General features: G+C 46.2%; 1 protein-coding gene and 2 non-coding genes across 3 annotated transcripts; 2 read left to right on the plus strand and 1 right to left on the minus strand.

Moving 5' to 3' along the window:
• Positions 1-6,905: 6,905 nt before the first annotated feature.
• Positions 6,906-7,001, minus strand: LOC146076886 (small nucleolar RNA U13). Its single transcript, XR_014474276.1, has one exon. It is a non-coding gene; the product is annotated as a small nucleolar RNA U13 (small nucleolar RNA).
• A 289-nt stretch (positions 7,002-7,290) lies between these two features.
• MAK16 (MAK16 homolog) lies at positions 7,291-16,946 on the plus strand. The gene is made up of 10 exons (XM_083184798.1): positions 7,291-7,439; positions 9,097-9,146; positions 12,273-12,382; positions 12,475-12,539; positions 12,618-12,769; positions 14,000-14,054; positions 15,298-15,372; positions 15,477-15,590; positions 15,680-15,739; positions 16,378-16,946. Exons 1-10 carry the CDS (start codon positions 7,425-7,427, stop codon positions 16,585-16,587), a joined length of 906 nt encoding a protein of 301 aa, XP_083040924.1. The 5' UTR covers positions 7,291-7,424; the 3' UTR covers positions 16,588-16,946.
• LOC146076856 (small nucleolar RNA SNORA50) lies at positions 12,844-12,981 on the plus strand. Its single transcript, XR_014474248.1, has one exon. It is a non-coding gene; the product is annotated as a small nucleolar RNA SNORA50 (small nucleolar RNA).
• Positions 16,947-16,954: the final 8 nt, after the last annotated feature.

Below are 16,954 nucleotides of genomic sequence, written 5' to 3' on the forward strand. Positions count from 1 at the left end.
CACGGAGCATGGCTCCGCCCCCACCCCCCCAACACCCAGAAGTCCCACCCCTGAGTTCTGATTGGCCCACAGGCCATTCAGTCAAATATAATGGATGACATTGACCAGCTAAAACTATCAATGGCGGCTGCACCAATGGCCATCCCTATCATTGCATAGTTTAGCACTATCACTGGCAATGACCATCCCTAGGGGGAAGACACTAGGGATGGCCATCGACCATCGATGATTTGAAATCATTGATGGTTTCCCTCCATTGATGGATCAGCAAAACAATGTTTTGCTGTTTTTTTTTTCAAAGGGCCGGGACACGGAGCATAGCCCCACCCCCATGTTTTTGATTGGCCCACAGGCCAATCAATCAAACACAATGGTTGACCATCAATATGTGAAAATATCGATGGGCAATTGCAAGGATGGCCATCCCTAGAAGACACCTTTTACACAATCACGTGATCACTCAGTCATCATGTTCTACAACCAAAAGGATCAATGACTGGTGCCCATAGCTAGAACCTGACTTTATGGACTAGTGAAACAAGTTAGGGAGACACAAAAGAATAACTCACAATGTACTTTTCAGCCACACTGTATAGTCAGGATGCGGTCAAAATCCCGAATGGGTCATAATACCGACAAGGACAAAATCCCGACATTTAAAATCCCGACAGGGTCAAAATACCGACATATAGAATGTACAGGTGAAACAGTCAACATGACTTTCATTCGCAAGGTCGACATGGTTTGTTTCAATGTTTTTTGACCCAACATGTGCCCACAGGCGGTATTTCATGCCCTACCATCCACTAGGGCGAGGTGGGAGAATAAAATAGTGTGCCGATCTCAGCGAGGCACCGCGCCCGAAGCATAGCGAGCGAAGCGAGCTATGCGAGGGGCTGCGGTTCACTTCCAACTGTGTCCATGTCGGGATCCTGTCGGGATTTTAAATGTCAGGATTTTGTCCTTGTCGGGATTTTTTCCTTGTCGGTATTATGACCCATTCGGGATTTCAACCCTGTCGGGATTTTGACCGTCGGGATTTCATTCCGAATCCGTATAGTCAGTCATTAAAAATGTTTAAAGCTTCTCGTAACCATTCATTTTATCTTCTGAACTGTGTATATTTGGTTATGTAACAGGGACACAGGCAGTGAGGGAGTCAGACATATTCTAACGACAAACAGAAAACTCCCTGTACTTTTATTAGCCGACGACAGTTAGAACGGAAGACGGTCACTAGGACGACCACTGAAGGTGGACAGGGCTTAGGCCTACACCTGTAATAAGTTGACATGGCTAAAACCGACAGGGTCGGAAGGTCGACACAAGCATTAGCTCGACAATGGGAAGATCAAAGTCAAAAGGTTGAGATGATATTTTCACATTTGTGTAGCGGACATGTGCAGACAGGCGGTGTTTCATACCCTACCATCCACTGCAGCGTGGTGGGAGACTATAACAGTGAGGCACCATGCCTGGAAGCATGGCGAGTGCAGCGACTTGACATTCAGGACAAGTACATGTGAAAAACTCATGTCGAACTTCCCATTGCCGACCTAATGCTTGTGTTGACCTTCTGACCCTGTCAAATTTTAACCTATTTCAGGTGTCAGTCTAAGCCCTGTAGCCCTTTAGTGGCTGACCTAATGTATGTCGACCTTCTTTGAGTCTACCCTATGACCCATACCCCAGTGACTAGACTCACGTCAGCCTCCCCAGTCCCAGCTGTGCTGTGTAAGTATGTAGAGTGCCCTCAGTCCATTCTCTATGTGTTATAGTTGTCCTTGCTCAGTGTCAGGGCTTGATGGTAGTACTTTTACCATTTGATGGTGGCATTTCAATATTTGCCGCCATCCAATGGTAAACATTTGATGGTGTTTCGATGGTCCCCTGGCCAGCCATGCTGCAGTGCTTCTGCGCATGCATGGCTGCGCTGCAGTTATTTGCGCATGCACAAAAGAAGGATTTTTATTTTTATGCACAAATCATATAAAAACAATTCTATCGAATTCTTTTGATGCAATGGTCAGTTACCATTAGGGATGGGCATCGAGCATCGATGATTCAAAATTATTGATGATTTATGGCCGATGTTGAATACTTTTGCCATCGATGGGGGAGAACCAAATGGTTTCCCTTCATCAATGGCACAGCAGAACCAATGATTTTGTTTTTTTCCTAAGGAGGCGGGGCACGGAGCATAGCTCCACCCTCGACAGCCCTGAAGCCCGTCCCCACGTTCTGATTGGCCCACGGGCCAGTCAGTCACAGAAGATGGATGACCATTGATAGCTAAGGAGCCTGGACATGGAGCATAGCTCCACCCTCGACAGCCCTGAAGCCCCGTCCCCACGTTCTGATTGGCCCACGGGCCAGTCAGTCATAGAAAATGGATGACCATTGATAGCTAAGGAGCCGGGACACGGTGCATAGCTCCACTTTTGACAGCCCTGAAGCCCCGTCCCCACGTTCTGATTGGCCCAAGGGCCAGTCACTCACAGAAAATAGATGACCATTAATTGCTAAAATTATCAATGGTTATCCATCACATAGTTTGTGACTATCGATGGTTGGTTGCAAAATAGCCATCGATGGCAACCATTGATGGTGACTGCACAGATGGCCATCCCTAGTTACCACTGCATCGAAAGATTCAATAACGGAAGCCCAGCCATCATTTGATGATGGGCTTCTGATGTCCATCCCTGGTTAGGGCTACGGATCGCCATCAACGAGTTGAAATCATTGATGGTTGTTGGCCGATGTCGAATACTTTTGCCATCGATTGGTTATCCATCACATTGGCCCTTATTCTAATCTATGCGGTACGGCCCGCGTGCGGCCGTACCGCCGATGTTTTGACACTGCACATGCGCAGAGGTCAATCTGCGCATGTGCAGCCCCCTTCGCCGCAGACGGATTTCGTCCGCCGCAAAGGGGGCGTATAGGGGCGTGAGGGGCTTCATGCCCTCATTTCCCTATGTGTACGCCCCGCGTTTCATGGGCGTTCCCATGCAAACGCGGGGCGTATGCATGGTAATGAGGGCATGACGCAACTCATGGGGGCGAAAAGCTGACGTCGCCGGATGTCAGCTTTCAGCCCCCATACAAGCTACCACACGGACGATTGTCCGTGTGGTCTCAGCTTGCGGGAGCTGCCGGGGCGTGCGGACCTGCCTTCGATGGTCGACGACCATCGAATGCAGGGGGCAGCTCCCAACATGGTGGAGGCGTACGCCCCGCCATTTTCATGCGGATCGGCAGCCGTCCGTGTACGGACGGCCGTGCCGATCCGTCTTGTAGGCGGGGATTCGTCTGGTGCGGTCGGAGCCGCATATGCGGCTCGACCGCACCAACCAGAATAAGGGCCATAGTTTGTCACTTTTGATGGCTGTTTGCAGTATCACCATCGATAGCGACTGCACCGATGGCCATCCCTTGTCATGGCCTAGTCCTCAATCCATTCCTGCCCCCTGCCAATAGCTCTGCACTAGGGCTGGCCATCGACCATCGATGATTCAAAATAATAGTTTGGGTATTGATGAGGTAAAACCAGATGGTTTCCCTCCATCGATGTCAGCCATAAACGAATAGTTTTGTTTTTCTTTTTTACCCCAGGGGCCGAGACACAGAGCATAGGTCCACCCCCGGGCCCAGACACCCATGAATTCCTGCCCTGCCGTGTGTCTTGAGTGGCCCCACAAGTAGGGATGGCCATCGTTGCCATTGCCATCGATGGTTGCCATTGATGGAAATTCTGCAACTGGCCATCGATAGTGCTTAACTTTGCAATGGGTGACCATAGATATTTTTGCATATCGATGGTCATCCATTGTGTTTGATTGATTGGCCTGTGGGCCACTCAAAACACGGGGATGGGGCGTCGCGGGTGTCAGGGGGCGGAGCTATGCTCCGTGTCCCGGAACTTTGAAAAAAAAAAAAGCAAAATCCTGTTTTGCTATTCCATAGATGGAGGGAAACCATTTGGTTCTCCCCCATCGATGGCAAAATTATTTGACATCGGCCATGAACCATCGATGATTTCGAATCATCGATGGTCGATGGCCATCCCTACCCACAGGTCAACCAGTCAAAGAAATTGGATGACCATCAACAGGTAAAAATATTGATGGTCACCCATTGCATATAGGATGACCCTATGGATGACTAGTTGCATTGATGGCAAAAAGATAAAGATCTCACACCCATCTAAATTTTTCAACCTCTAGAAAACACCCAGTCACAAGATGGCCATCAACCATCGATGGTAGGGATGGGTAATCATATGATGTTTCATTGGTAACATTGGGGCAGTACGGATGGTGTAATGGTTAGCATTACTGCCTCACAGCGCTGAGGTTTAATTCCCACCATGGCCCTAACTGTGCAGAGTTTGTATATTCTCCCCGTACTTGCGTGTGTTTCCTCTGGATACTCCTGTTTCCTCCCACAGTCCAAAAATATACTGGTAGGTTAATTGGCTCCCAATAAATTAACCCTAGAATGAATGTGTGTGTACATGTGGTAGTGAATATAGATTGTAAGCTCCACTGGGACAGGGACTGATCAAAGCCCTGCGGAATATGTGTGCGCTATATAAGAAACTGTTAATAAATAAATAAATTACATTGAATTTATGGTTCCAATGTTCGATGTTTAACCCTGCAATGTTGAGGATCCAATGTTTCCTCAACATCGCTAGATTTCTCCGCCGATGTTTTTCTCAATTGTCCAATGTTTTTTTTTCGTTTGTGTGTCACTGGGTGGTGCTGTCACTGCTTCGGGGAGCCAGCTCACTCCTTGTTTTATATTCATTGACAACTTAAAAACACAGATACAAAACATTAATGGTGTGGTGATAATACAGACTTCAGTTGAGAGAGGAGAAGAGATAGAGAAAAAGATTAACTAAAGATAACCAAATGCCCGGTGTGGGCATTTGGTAGCAGTGCGAGCCACTGAGCAATCATGAGGGGACCATCGTGATTCACATAGCAGCTAACGTAACTGGCGTAAGCGGAGGCTGCAAAGATGAGGAAGTACCTTAAAAATATTTTAAAATAGCAGATTATGAGCTGTTGTGAGTTGTTGCAATAAAGTTTTGCTAGTTAATGCTTCATTATAAACCTCCAACAAGATAAACTTAATAGGTTTATTTATCATTTCATAAGTATATTAGTGTATTATATGCTTAAGTAGACAGTTTATTAAAAATATATAGACACATCGGTAAACATTGGTTAACATCGGTTTTAGAGTACCAACTACCAATGTTTTTAGGTCTAAATGATGTTTTGTAACCAATGTTGAAAAACATCATTCAACTGATATTTTCTTTCGCTGTCCCATCCCTACTTCAGAGTACCAATGTGGGATGGGTAATCATATGATGTTTCATCGGTAACATCGGATTTATGGTTCCAATGTTCGATGTTTAACCCTGCAATGTTGAGGATCCAATGTTTCATCACCATCACAAGATTTCTCCCCCCGATGTTTTTCTCAATCTTCCAATGTTTTTTCTTTTGTGTGTCAATGTGTGCTGCTTTCAATGCTTTGCAGCCACCTCACTCTCTCCTTGATTTATATTCATTAAAAACTTAAGAGACTGATAAAAAAAACATTAACAAACATGACAGTATCACTGCTGGCTGGGCTTTCATATGTGTGTGTGTGGCTGTGTGCTGCTGCTGTGGGTGGTAGCTGACAGTGAGAGACAGTCTGGCCAGCCATTCAGCAGCAGCAGCACACAGGACAGCCTCACCCCTGCCTCACTGCAACTGGTGCTGTTACTGAGTTGCTATGTTACTGGTTGCTATGATGGCTGGCTCTGCAGCTTTTGGGAAAATTTGGGGGCCAGTTTGAAAGTATGCTGGACTGAAGTCTCCCCTTCCTCAATTTCTGTTATTCCCCTCCCAGTTTTTATTTTGATTTATCCACCTGTATTGTGAGGCCCATAATTTTTGTACCTCAATAGTAGATTCCTATTTTGCTACAAAGAGTTTTTTTTTCAATGTACTATGTGATTGTTCTATGTAGTATGTTCTATGTTGCACCGTGTATACAGTTTTTTTGTTATTTTCTATGATCAACATAAGTTATTAGCCTGTTGCTACAGTTAAAAATCTAGGTAAAAATAGCAGATTGTGAGTTGTTGCAATAAAGGTTTGATAATTAACGCTTCATGTTTTTTTCCTTCAGTAACAAATTTGATTTACCACAAAACATGAATCATATATCCATTGTGTGTGTATAACTGTAAGCCTCCAACAAGATAAATTTAATAGAGGGATTATTTATCATTTCAGAAGCTTATTAGTGTATTATATGCTTTGGTAACCAGTTTATTTTAAAAAATATCGAAACATCGGTTAACATCGGGTTCACAGTACCAATGTTTAGGTCTAAATCAGGGGTGGCTAACCTCAGGCCCGCCCCCGTAGCCGGTCTGAGTGGCCCACCCACCCACCCACCCGCCCGCCCGCCCGCCATAATCAACAATAGCCGGAGACTGCCAGTCCTATTCAGCGGCAGCCACTGGAGGGTTGGACGGCTGCAGCAGGACAATTTGTAAGATAATTTTTTACATATGGCCCCCAAAGGATTTTTTCCCCATACAAATGGCCCTTGGCACAAAAAAGGTTCCCCACCCCTGGTCTAAATGATGTTTTGCAACCAATGTTGAAAAACATCATTTGATCAATGTTTTCTTTCGATGTCCCATCCCTAAATTGTTTAGGTATATAATATGAAGGTTTGTAACCAATGTTGGTTGGCCCATTGACCCATCCCTAATCAATGTCAAAAGCAAAGAAAGATGGGCATCACAACTCAACTTACATTTGACAATAACAATAAATATTGAGAACACAACAGTTAAGCTGCTGCCGCAACTTCTGGTCAGGAATCAGAGGAGTATTGTGCAAAGTCGTAACGATGGGATCGCACATGTCACACAGCCGTGTGCTAACTCACTCATCATGTTTCTGAACCAGAAGGATCGGACAGATGACAGCGGCAGAGAGATACCCAATGTAACCTGCATCTCAGTAACATTAGGGCGACTCCCTGTACATACATGTCTATCACCCATATATCTCACTGCCTCCGTCAGCACATGACATCTGCTCACTGTGTGGTACTCATAGACACGTTACACAGCATAACGCTTCCACCTTATGCACAATTTTATGCATGTTAATATATTCAGAAACACCGACCAATCACAGTATTAAGACGTACCAAACTACGTCATGTGACCGGAAACTGTCCATTGGCCATGTTGGACGTGGGCAAGGTGTACCGGAAGTTACGTCTATTCCGCCGCTTCTCGCGATCGCACCCAGTCTCTGCACATGGCGGCCGCCTGGTGAGGGTAACACGCGACTGGTGTGTGAGGTGCCGGGAACAGGGAAGTCGCCAAGATGCAGCACGATGATGTAAGCGCTGGGGTCACGTATAAATGGATGGGGGAAGGACATTACCTGTACGGTATCACACACCTGTAACCCCGGGTCTGCCGGAGACTGTAAAGCGCTGCTATATAAGAAACTGTTAATAAATAAACAATGGGGGGGGGCTAATGGCTGTTCCATAACCATTAGCTCTCCCTGTAATTCCAGTATTCTTTATTAGTGGTTGACACCAGTGCGATTCCTGGTCAGTTTGGGCCTAATTCTGGGCTGCATGTCAATGCTGACCTCACGCATTTCAGCAATTTATCTGCGCCTGTGTGAAAATCCCTATAAACCCTTGTGGCGCATGCCTGCGTCACATTATGTACACCGCAAAGGCGCAGCTGCGACAGACGCACATTGTCAGAAATGTCTTGGAAATGTTCTTGTGCAATGACTTGGAGGTGTCTAGTCTGACGCTCAGAGATGCGCTGCTGGTGGTTGTGCACAAAGACGCCTAATTGTGGAGGCCATACTCTGACCGGCAATCTACACCTGCAATAGAGATTGCAGAGATGCACCAAGATTTTAATATCGCCCAGTGAAGCTTGGATTGGGCAGCAATGCTCTCTCACAGTCAGACACATGGCTGGATTACAGTTCTAATAAGGAGATTTATCATACCTAAATAATATTTGGTACTTCCTTATCTTTGCAGCCGCTTACGCTACAAAACTTATGTACTGCGGCCACAGCTTACGCTACGGAACCACCACCCTGGGTCCACGCCACCATGTATTACCTGTAGTAAAGTTGTACCGAGCCCGAAGCGTGGCGAGTGGACAATGTTACTGCTATACTAGAGCAGATTTGTAACTTCCCTCGCCTAAAATCCTTACGTATCGGTTAAGTAGCGGCTACCGTAACTGGTGTAGCGGTGGCTGCAAAGATGAGGAAGTACCGAATATTTACCCCTAGCAACTCATCAGCTTCTAACTAATTTGAAAGAATGTACTTTATAAATGATAGCTAGCAGCTGACGGGCTGCTATTCTTTTTCTGTGTTTTTATGCAATGCTTTTCTTAGTAAAGAACAAAGAAGTCTTTGTTCTAAGCTTTGGAGAGAGATAAAGGGCGAGCTTGTAGCAAGCTACAGTGGAGAGTGATAAACAACCAGCCAATCAGCTCCTATCTCATTTTTTTCAAACCCAGCCTGTAACATGGTAGTTAGGAACCATTTTATCACCTGGCCCAAAGTACCAACCAACTAGCATGTTGGTACTTTATCTTCATCGACTTTATCTTTCTCCAAAGCTTGAGGCCCCCATACACTACTGGGAGGTATCACATGTGAACCGCGCCAACCATCCGCCGGGCTTCTCGGCTGCTGGATCACATAGGATACATCATTTTGTATATGATGTACCGTATGCGATCCCAGTCATGGGCGCGGGATCTGGCAAAGCTGTGTGGCAGCCATGCCAATCTCTGGATCCGGGAACGTGCATCGGAATCTGAGGTAAAACACATATGATACTGCACTTTTCTTGTAATTTTTCTTCCCGATGGGTTAGAAATTGTGTGAGAGGGCCATATCATATAAGTGGAGGCATTTAGTACATGGACCCCTGGGTCTTATCGCTAATGACAGCAATAATGAGTGTGACTGCACCATTTATCATTGTCCACCTTTTTTCTTTCAGGTTATCTGGGATATTGTGGGAAACAAGCAGTTTTGTTCCTTCAAGATAAAGTAAGTTCCCCCTGCAGACATATTTCGCTGGCACACGTTGCTACTTGTGTAGGCCCCAGATGACGATATTATATCAGCATCTTGTTCAATTTATGGTACTTGTGTATTATCACGGCGCCCATCACATCATATACCATTACACTAAATAAGGTATACGATGGTATGCGATGCGACGCAATATTGTACAATAAAATATTGCATCACATCGTATGCCATGGTATACGATTTTTAATTGTACAAGCACCGTGATGGGTCCTTACAATGTTAAATATATAATAAATACCCATAGATCCTGCTAAAGGTAAATTGTGTACTTGTGTATTATCACGGCGCCCACGATGTGCATCGTAGGGCAGGTCATCGCATTGCATGCCATATATCGGCATGCGATGTGATGTGTTTTTTAATTGTACAAGCACCCTGATGGGTGCTTACAATGTGAAATGCCCCCCCCCCCATTGTCAACGCCACCCCAAAGCGTGGCGAGCCCGCGAGGGGTGGCGGTACGCGTCCTCCGACCTTTTCATACCCCCACTGTCCACGTCGCGTGGAGTTGATTTTAGATAGAGTGGCGAGCCACCGAGCCCGAAGCGTGGCGAGGGGACGCGGAATACATGTAAAATAATATGCGTCCCCTCGCGGGGCTAGCCACGCTTCTGGCTCGGTGGCTCGCTACCCTCGCCACTCTATCTAATATCAACTCCACGCGACGTGGATAGTGGGGGTATGAAAAGGTCGGAGGACGCGTACCGCCACCCCTCGCGGGCTCGCCACGCTTTGGTTGGCGTTGATACTGGGGGTGGCGTTGACAATGGGGGGGGGGGGGGGGCGGGCATTTCACATTGTAAGCACCCATCAGGGTGCGTACAATTAAAAAACACATCACATTGCATGCCGATATAAGGCATGCGATGCGATGACCTGCCCTACGATGCACATCGTGGGCGCCGTGATAATACACAAGTACCCAATTTACCTTTAGCAGGATCTATGGGTATTTATTATATACACTTTTCTGCAATTTCTGTAGGCACATTTTGCTAGCCATTCTGATTGGCTGTAAATCATTCAACATTTCCTCTGAGAGACATTTTCCTTTGAACTCTGCATAACGCCCCTTATGTGTTTGCAGCCAGCAGTTGAAGTTACAATCTGTCAGGTGTATGGTTGAACAGATACAGATAGGCGCATTGCTGAGGAAGGATACTGGTACATACTAATGCTGGCCATATAACAGAATAATATGTTTCCAACCGGTCAGCTAGATGGCCGGTTGGAAATATAATCTGTCTAGTGTGTGTAGGCTCAAAGTATAATCAGCTGTTTTTCCCACATAGAGGGGGATGCAATCCTCCGCCACTATTTCCGACGGGGGAAATAGTGGCGGGGCCCTATTCAATGCTGTCTTTACCGACGGCATTGAAGAGGGATCACAGTAGGAGAAGCCCACCTTTAAAAGCTGTTGGGCCCATTCTGCCAATAATGGCCGTAGACTGTTGTGGTCCCGGGCGTAGCTCGACAATCCATGCCTGTTTTTGCGGACACACCCACTTTTCACCGATAGGCAGGCAGGACATTGAATTCCGCCGGAGGATTTGCTGTCGCGCAAACCGCAAATGGGCCAGGATCACGGCTGTCGGGAGGGATCGACAGCCGTGATCTGGGATTGCATCCCCCCTAAGTCTTTCATGTGCTGGGAAACTGTTCCTCAAACTTAATAATAATACCCCTTTCACACCAATAAGCAATTTACCGGGATAAAGCTGTTCAACCCTGGATTTTCCTGAAAAACCTGGGGTTTTCTTTGGTATGAATGGGTCAACACAGGTCTTAAATTCCAGGTTGCCGACCTTGCTCTTTACCAGAGTCGGTGAGTCTGAATTTTGCTGATGGTGTGAATTGGGGTCAGACTTCACCCGGAAAAATGCCTGGTAATTGCCAGGTAGGTGGTGTGAAAGGGGTACAAGTAGATGGACACTGGCCAGCAGAGCCTGCCTACTTCTGTCAGCATCCACATATTCACCACTGCTGGGCTGACAGCCCAGGATCAGTGGCAGCAGTGGTGTATGACCTGGAGGAGGATTAAGGGCAGTTACCGGCACTGCTGGCAGCTGCCCCTGATCCTCAGTGAAGGGGGTGGAGAACCACAGCTGCTCTCCCCCTCCTCGCAATTGCTCCTACCAACACCCGTTGAATATGCCACCCTCCCCTGCTGGTACCTGCCATTGTCCCACCCATCTCCCGCTATCCATGATCACTGTGAAGTAGTGTGTTCCCTGCTGATATGTAATACCCGCAATCGCTTTCCATAGCCACTGCTCATGATCACTATGCCCTCTAGCACTCCCCACATCCTCGCTGGTACCCGCTATTGCCACCCACTACCCATGATCACTGTGAAGTAGTGTATTCAAAGTTTTGGGTTTAATTTCACCCTGAGGGTGGACTGTTTCTACTTGGCTATTTATTAGTCCACACAACACATTTGTTGGCAAGCTGCTTTATTTATTAGTCCAACAAGTTATTTTTTTATTTAGAATAGCTATATTGTCACTCTATTTACAAACCGCATCAGCATGCCATCCTCAATTTCAAATGCACGCGCATGCGTAGCATAAAGATACATGGAAGTGAGAGGACATAGCGGAGCAGGTAGGCAAAAGTACGCACATATCAGGGAGTACGGAGCTGGTAATGATGCGATATTAGGGTAATCTGCACACAGACCGCTTGGATGAACCTGAATATGTCAGAGGCCGGTCGACTGACTGTCAAGTGGATAAATGCGTTGGCAAGAGGGGACACTGTTCTGGCCTTTCAAGCCCGATTTTCAGTGACAGGAAACCACCAGTTGCCATCACTTGTAAATAAATATGGACCATATTTAACATGCAGACGTAGACGAACACTGTTCCCCTATTCTTTGATATCACAAGCTAGAGAGAAGTTGGCTGGTTTCCTGAAACAATTGTCTGGTCCGAAGAAAAAGTTGGTTAGGTTATCAGGGCAGTGTATACGTTGGATAGATGGTCGGTTGGAGGAAAGTTGGTCTGGTGTACAGCCAGCGTTACAGGTTGCCGTCCGTAATCTTATCTTTGTTAATAATTTATTGTTGCTGTTTTCCAGGACAAAGACTCAGAACTTCTGTCGGAATGAATTCAACATAACCGGCCAGTGTAACCGCTCGGCATGTCCGCTCGCAAACAGCCAATATGCCACCATAAAAGAAGAGAAGGGTAAATACCTATCGTCGGCACACATGATATTACCAGTTCTGCCGTATGACTGAATGTGTGATGTGATCATTTCTAATTCTCTTCACTGATAGGTATCTGTTACTTGTACATGAAGGTGATTGAGCGGGCGGCCTTCCCGGCCAGGATGTGGGAGCGGGTAAGTGTGGAACCCTGGCGATGTAAGCAAGTAAGGTGGCATCTAGGTCCTGTTGTTCATGTAAAGTGTCCTCGGCAGGTACGTCTGAGTAAGAACTACGAGCGGGCACTGGATCAGATCGATGAGAACCTGATCTACTGGCCAAGATTTATCAGACACAAGTGCAAGCAGAGGTTCACCAAGATCACCCAGTACTTGATTCGCATCCGCAAACTCACACTCAAGCGGCAGTAAGTGACACGTTTGTTGGTGACCAGAGGGTACTCGCACTAGCAGGCCACATTTCAGCTATCTGTACTAATAGAAGCACTGTCTTTGAACCTGTGTCTTGCCCAGTCTGTGGGGTCACTGGCCAAGCATCAGTGCAAGAGTATTGCAGCTGGTTATAACTGGTGCTTCATGGTCACATCCTGTGTTGCGCCTTTAAAACACAGCGACATGTTCTGCAGGTATTGAGTTGATGAGTTCAGGTGGAATCTTTCCATTTTTGTTTTAATGGGTTCTGCTGAGACATGTGGTTCCTTAGCTGCTTGAGATAAGGGTTGCCAGGTTCTTCATCTCTCATTAATTTCACATTGTATATTGGTTGCTTGGTGTAGTATGTTGTACCAGGTTGATAGCTGTGCAATGGTTCCATTTTCTGCAAAGGACTATATTAAGGGTTTAAAAGGTCCGGGAGGCAAATATTCTTCAAAGGAACACGAGGACATGGACCTGGCGGGGAGCCAGCATCGGCAAGTGCATCCATGGCCCTCGCTAGCAATGTCTTCTATCGGCACTGCATGCAGGGTACACACTAGACAATGTGCCCCATATTTTAGTCCAAGACACATTGTATAGTGTATACCCATATTAACACTTAGATGTGTTGGATACAAACAATCCAAATATACTTTAGCCAAGGTCTGATGGAGTTACAGGGATCGGGATCCCGGGATTTCAATCTTATGCCAGGCAGCATCTGAGCACCCACTCAGACACTGCCCGGCTGTTCCTGACCCTGGCATGCAGCCTGCGAAACGTGACTTGGTCATAGATCATGTCTGACGCCGTAACCCTCCACCTCCCGACTGCATGTGTAGATACAATGGGAAGGGAGTTGGATGGGCTTTTCTTTCCAATAGACCAAAAACAACTATGTAGAATGTTTTAGTCTGAAGTAAAGTTGGATCATAGACTTATGTACTTAGTTCATGATCTAACCTACGGTGACCAATGACTAAACTCTATCATTATTGTAGTTCTTATTTATGGTAGTAAATAAACCACCATCAAAACCTCCATCAAGCCCCGGGATACTGTACACTGTCATGGCTGCTACCATGTTGTCTGAAGGGGCAGTGACAGGGAATATTAATGTGAGACAGGAGACACACTGATGAAGTCCTTATAGATCCCATAGATTGCTATATTTAGCCACAGTCATGTCAGTGATTTTTTTCCTGTTATTCCTCACACAGGCGTAAGCTGGTCCCTTTGAGCAGGAAGGTGGAACGAAGAGAAAAGAGAAGAGAGGTACTTAGTTTTATTATCTGTATAAAGCAGTGGTCAGGGAACTCTGTCCTCATTACCCCACGCAGTGCATGTTTTGCAGGTCTCCTCACAGAATCACAAGTGAAATAATTAACACCACCTGTGGACCTTATAAAATGTGTCTGTGAGTAATTAGTACACCTGTGCACCTGCTGGGTTACCAGTAAAACATGCACGGTGTGGGGTAATGAGGACCGAGTTCCCTGACCACTGGTATAAAGGATTGGTGTACTGTGATAATGGGGGACTGGTACTTATGTTTTATCTGGGCTCCCATGTTAAATGCACCGCATTTTTTCATACCCCTACTATCCAACTACGCATGGAGTTGATTTTATATAGTGTGGCGAGCGCAGCGAGCCACCGTGCCCGAAGCATGGCGAGCGGACGCGGTCTCATAAGAAAAACGGGAGTCCAGATATTACATAAGTACCGGGGGACTTTCTTGTTGAAATCTTGGAAACAAAAATAAACAACCAATCAGCTTCTGTCATTTTCTAGTACAGCCTCTCCGAGATTTGATGAATTTCCCCCTAGATGTGTCCAAATATAACTTTGCTTATTGTAATTGTATTTCTGGAAATTAAAAGGAAAATATTGATGTTTTGAAGATCCTGTCTTTTGTAACTTATACACGGCCAATATAGGACCCCTTCAGTGGCGTAAAAAAAACAACAACCCTGGGGTGTGCCTTAAAAATGTGTGCAGGGGTTATCGCATGCACTAACTGCCAGGGGGGGATATCCAGCATTACCGTTTATTCCTGGCTGTGCTTGGGAATTGGCATAATGTATTATACAGTTAAGCCTGTAGCAGGCGGACTTAAGCATATAATGCACTATGCGGATTCCAGGCCACGGCGATCAGCACTGCGGTCCCCAGGGAGTCAGATAGTGGTGTAGCCTGGAACTCTTCCGGGCTAGCCCGCGTCAGCAGTGCAGTGCTAGCCCGCGTCAGCAGTGCAGTGGTAGTCACCTGTGTTGACATATACTACCAATTTTTTTAAACACGTCGACCCTTTCACTGTTGACATTTTGCTTGTGGCGAGCTTTTGACCATGTCCACCTTTTGACTATTGAGCTAACAACCCGTACCCCCTATAAGAACCTGGTGTGTTTTATCCGCCTCTCCTATTAACTGTGTAACATTTTATTTAAAATCTGCTGAATGTGTATGTGTGACATTGGATCAATCCATTATTATGTCTAATTCAATGTGACCACAGGAAAAAGCCTTGGTGGCGGCTCAGCTGGACAATGCCATAGAGAAAGAACTACTGGAGCGTCTAAAGCAAGGAGCGGTAAGACGGGGTGATGGGGAGAGGAGCCGAGCTTTATAGGATGAGATGTCATTGTACAATGGCGGATGTCGGGCTTTATGACACGTGCTTTTATTTCATCACAGTATGGAGACATTTATAACTTCCCTATCCAAGCTTTTGACAAAGCCTTGGAGCAGCAGGAGGGGGCGAGCGAATCAGAGTCTTCTGACCAAGAGGAGGAGGAAGATGAGGATGAAGTAAGTATGAGCGATGCACATGGGTTCTCCAGCTTACATAGGCCATTGCTCCTGTGCATGTGTGTCTCACGCTGTGTCCCGTATTGCAGGAGAGCGGCAAGAGAGAATATGTGGAAGATGAGGGCGAGAGCGACCTGAGTGACTTTGAGGTAAGTTTGGTGCATAAGGAGCAGGGACTCCTCCCCGTTCAGAGATGGAGTGGCTGCATTAGTAACTGGGGCACATTAATCACATATACTGCTCATTCGGCTGTAGTAGAACTACAAGTCCCAGCCTACACTGGTCTTGGTGCTGTATGTTCTGTTATTTACCAGTTTGGCTATTAGTTCTGATGCTTTGTTCTCCTTCAGTGAAGTCCGTTGATAGGCAAAGTCTTTACTTTTCAATGTAAGATGTCTTCCCGCGTGTGCGTGTAGCAACCCTTAAGGTGCCCATATGTGTATTGCAGCAATGTATGGGTCATCTGACCTTCCCAGGTGGTAGGATCGCATTCAATGTATCCCCGTCGCCAGGAGGGGGGCTGAGTTGGAGGTCGGAAGGGCAGCAGGTCCGTCCTCCGGCTCGGGTCTGATGCGCACGGAACCGAGTGTTCGACCTGAGGGGGACATCAAACATCTGATTTGGGCCAATTTTTTGTCGACCCAATCCATCAGGATCGGGGGGAAATCGGCCCAAATCTTACTAGTGCATGGGCACCTTTAGATTGGCCTTGCAGCACTTTGTACGCCAGCCCATGTTAGAGCAGCATTAGCAGTATACGGTATCACAACTCTGCGTTCCTTTGCAGGACATGGAGAAATTAGCCGTCAGCGGGGATGAGAGAGAATCCAGTGAAGAGGAGTCCTCAGAAGATGAAGTGGAGGAAAAGGCAAAGACAACCAAAGGAAAATCTAAGGGCAAGACGCCCCTGAAGGGACCACTCCGGAAAAAGAGAGCTTACGTAGAGATAGAGTATGAGCAAGAGACTGAGCCACAGCAGAAGGCTAAAGCTACCTGATGGAGGCAGATGTTATATTGCTACAGAACTGTTATATTAACATTTTTTATAAATAAATCCCTGTCCCAGATCTCTATTTACTTACAAGGATCATCTGTACCCGGCCATAGGGATCTCATCTGGTATGAAGAGTCACAATAAGGACTATGAATACGTATATAAATGGTAAACGGGACCTGGCTTCCCTTAAGGAGATCATACAAACATTTACGCTGAATGTTCCCCAAGCTCGAACTGTTTTTTTTTATAAAGTTAATGAGCACTACCAGCCAATCAGCAGCTGCTAAGTCATCTAATCTATATAGTGGTGTTCTGTAAGAGAAGATCTACAACAAATAAAGATTCAGTGATGGAACCAAGTTATATT

This window comes from Crinia signifera, chromosome 4 (genome assembly GCF_055691185.1).
Source record: "Crinia signifera chromosome 4, ASM5569118v1, whole genome shotgun sequence".
Classification (NCBI taxonomy): Eukaryota; Metazoa; Chordata; class Amphibia; order Anura; family Myobatrachidae; genus Crinia; species Crinia signifera.

Coding starts and splice junctions, on each gene's coding strand:
- MAK16 (XM_083184798.1), top strand. Junction 12,383..12,474: donor CACCATAAAAGAAGAGAAGG/GTAAATACCTAT, acceptor CTTCACTGATAG/GTATCTGTTACTTGTACATG. Junction 15,591..15,679: donor AGGAGGAAGATGAGGATGAA/GTAAGTATGAGC, acceptor CCCGTATTGCAG/GAGAGCGGCAAGAGAGAATA.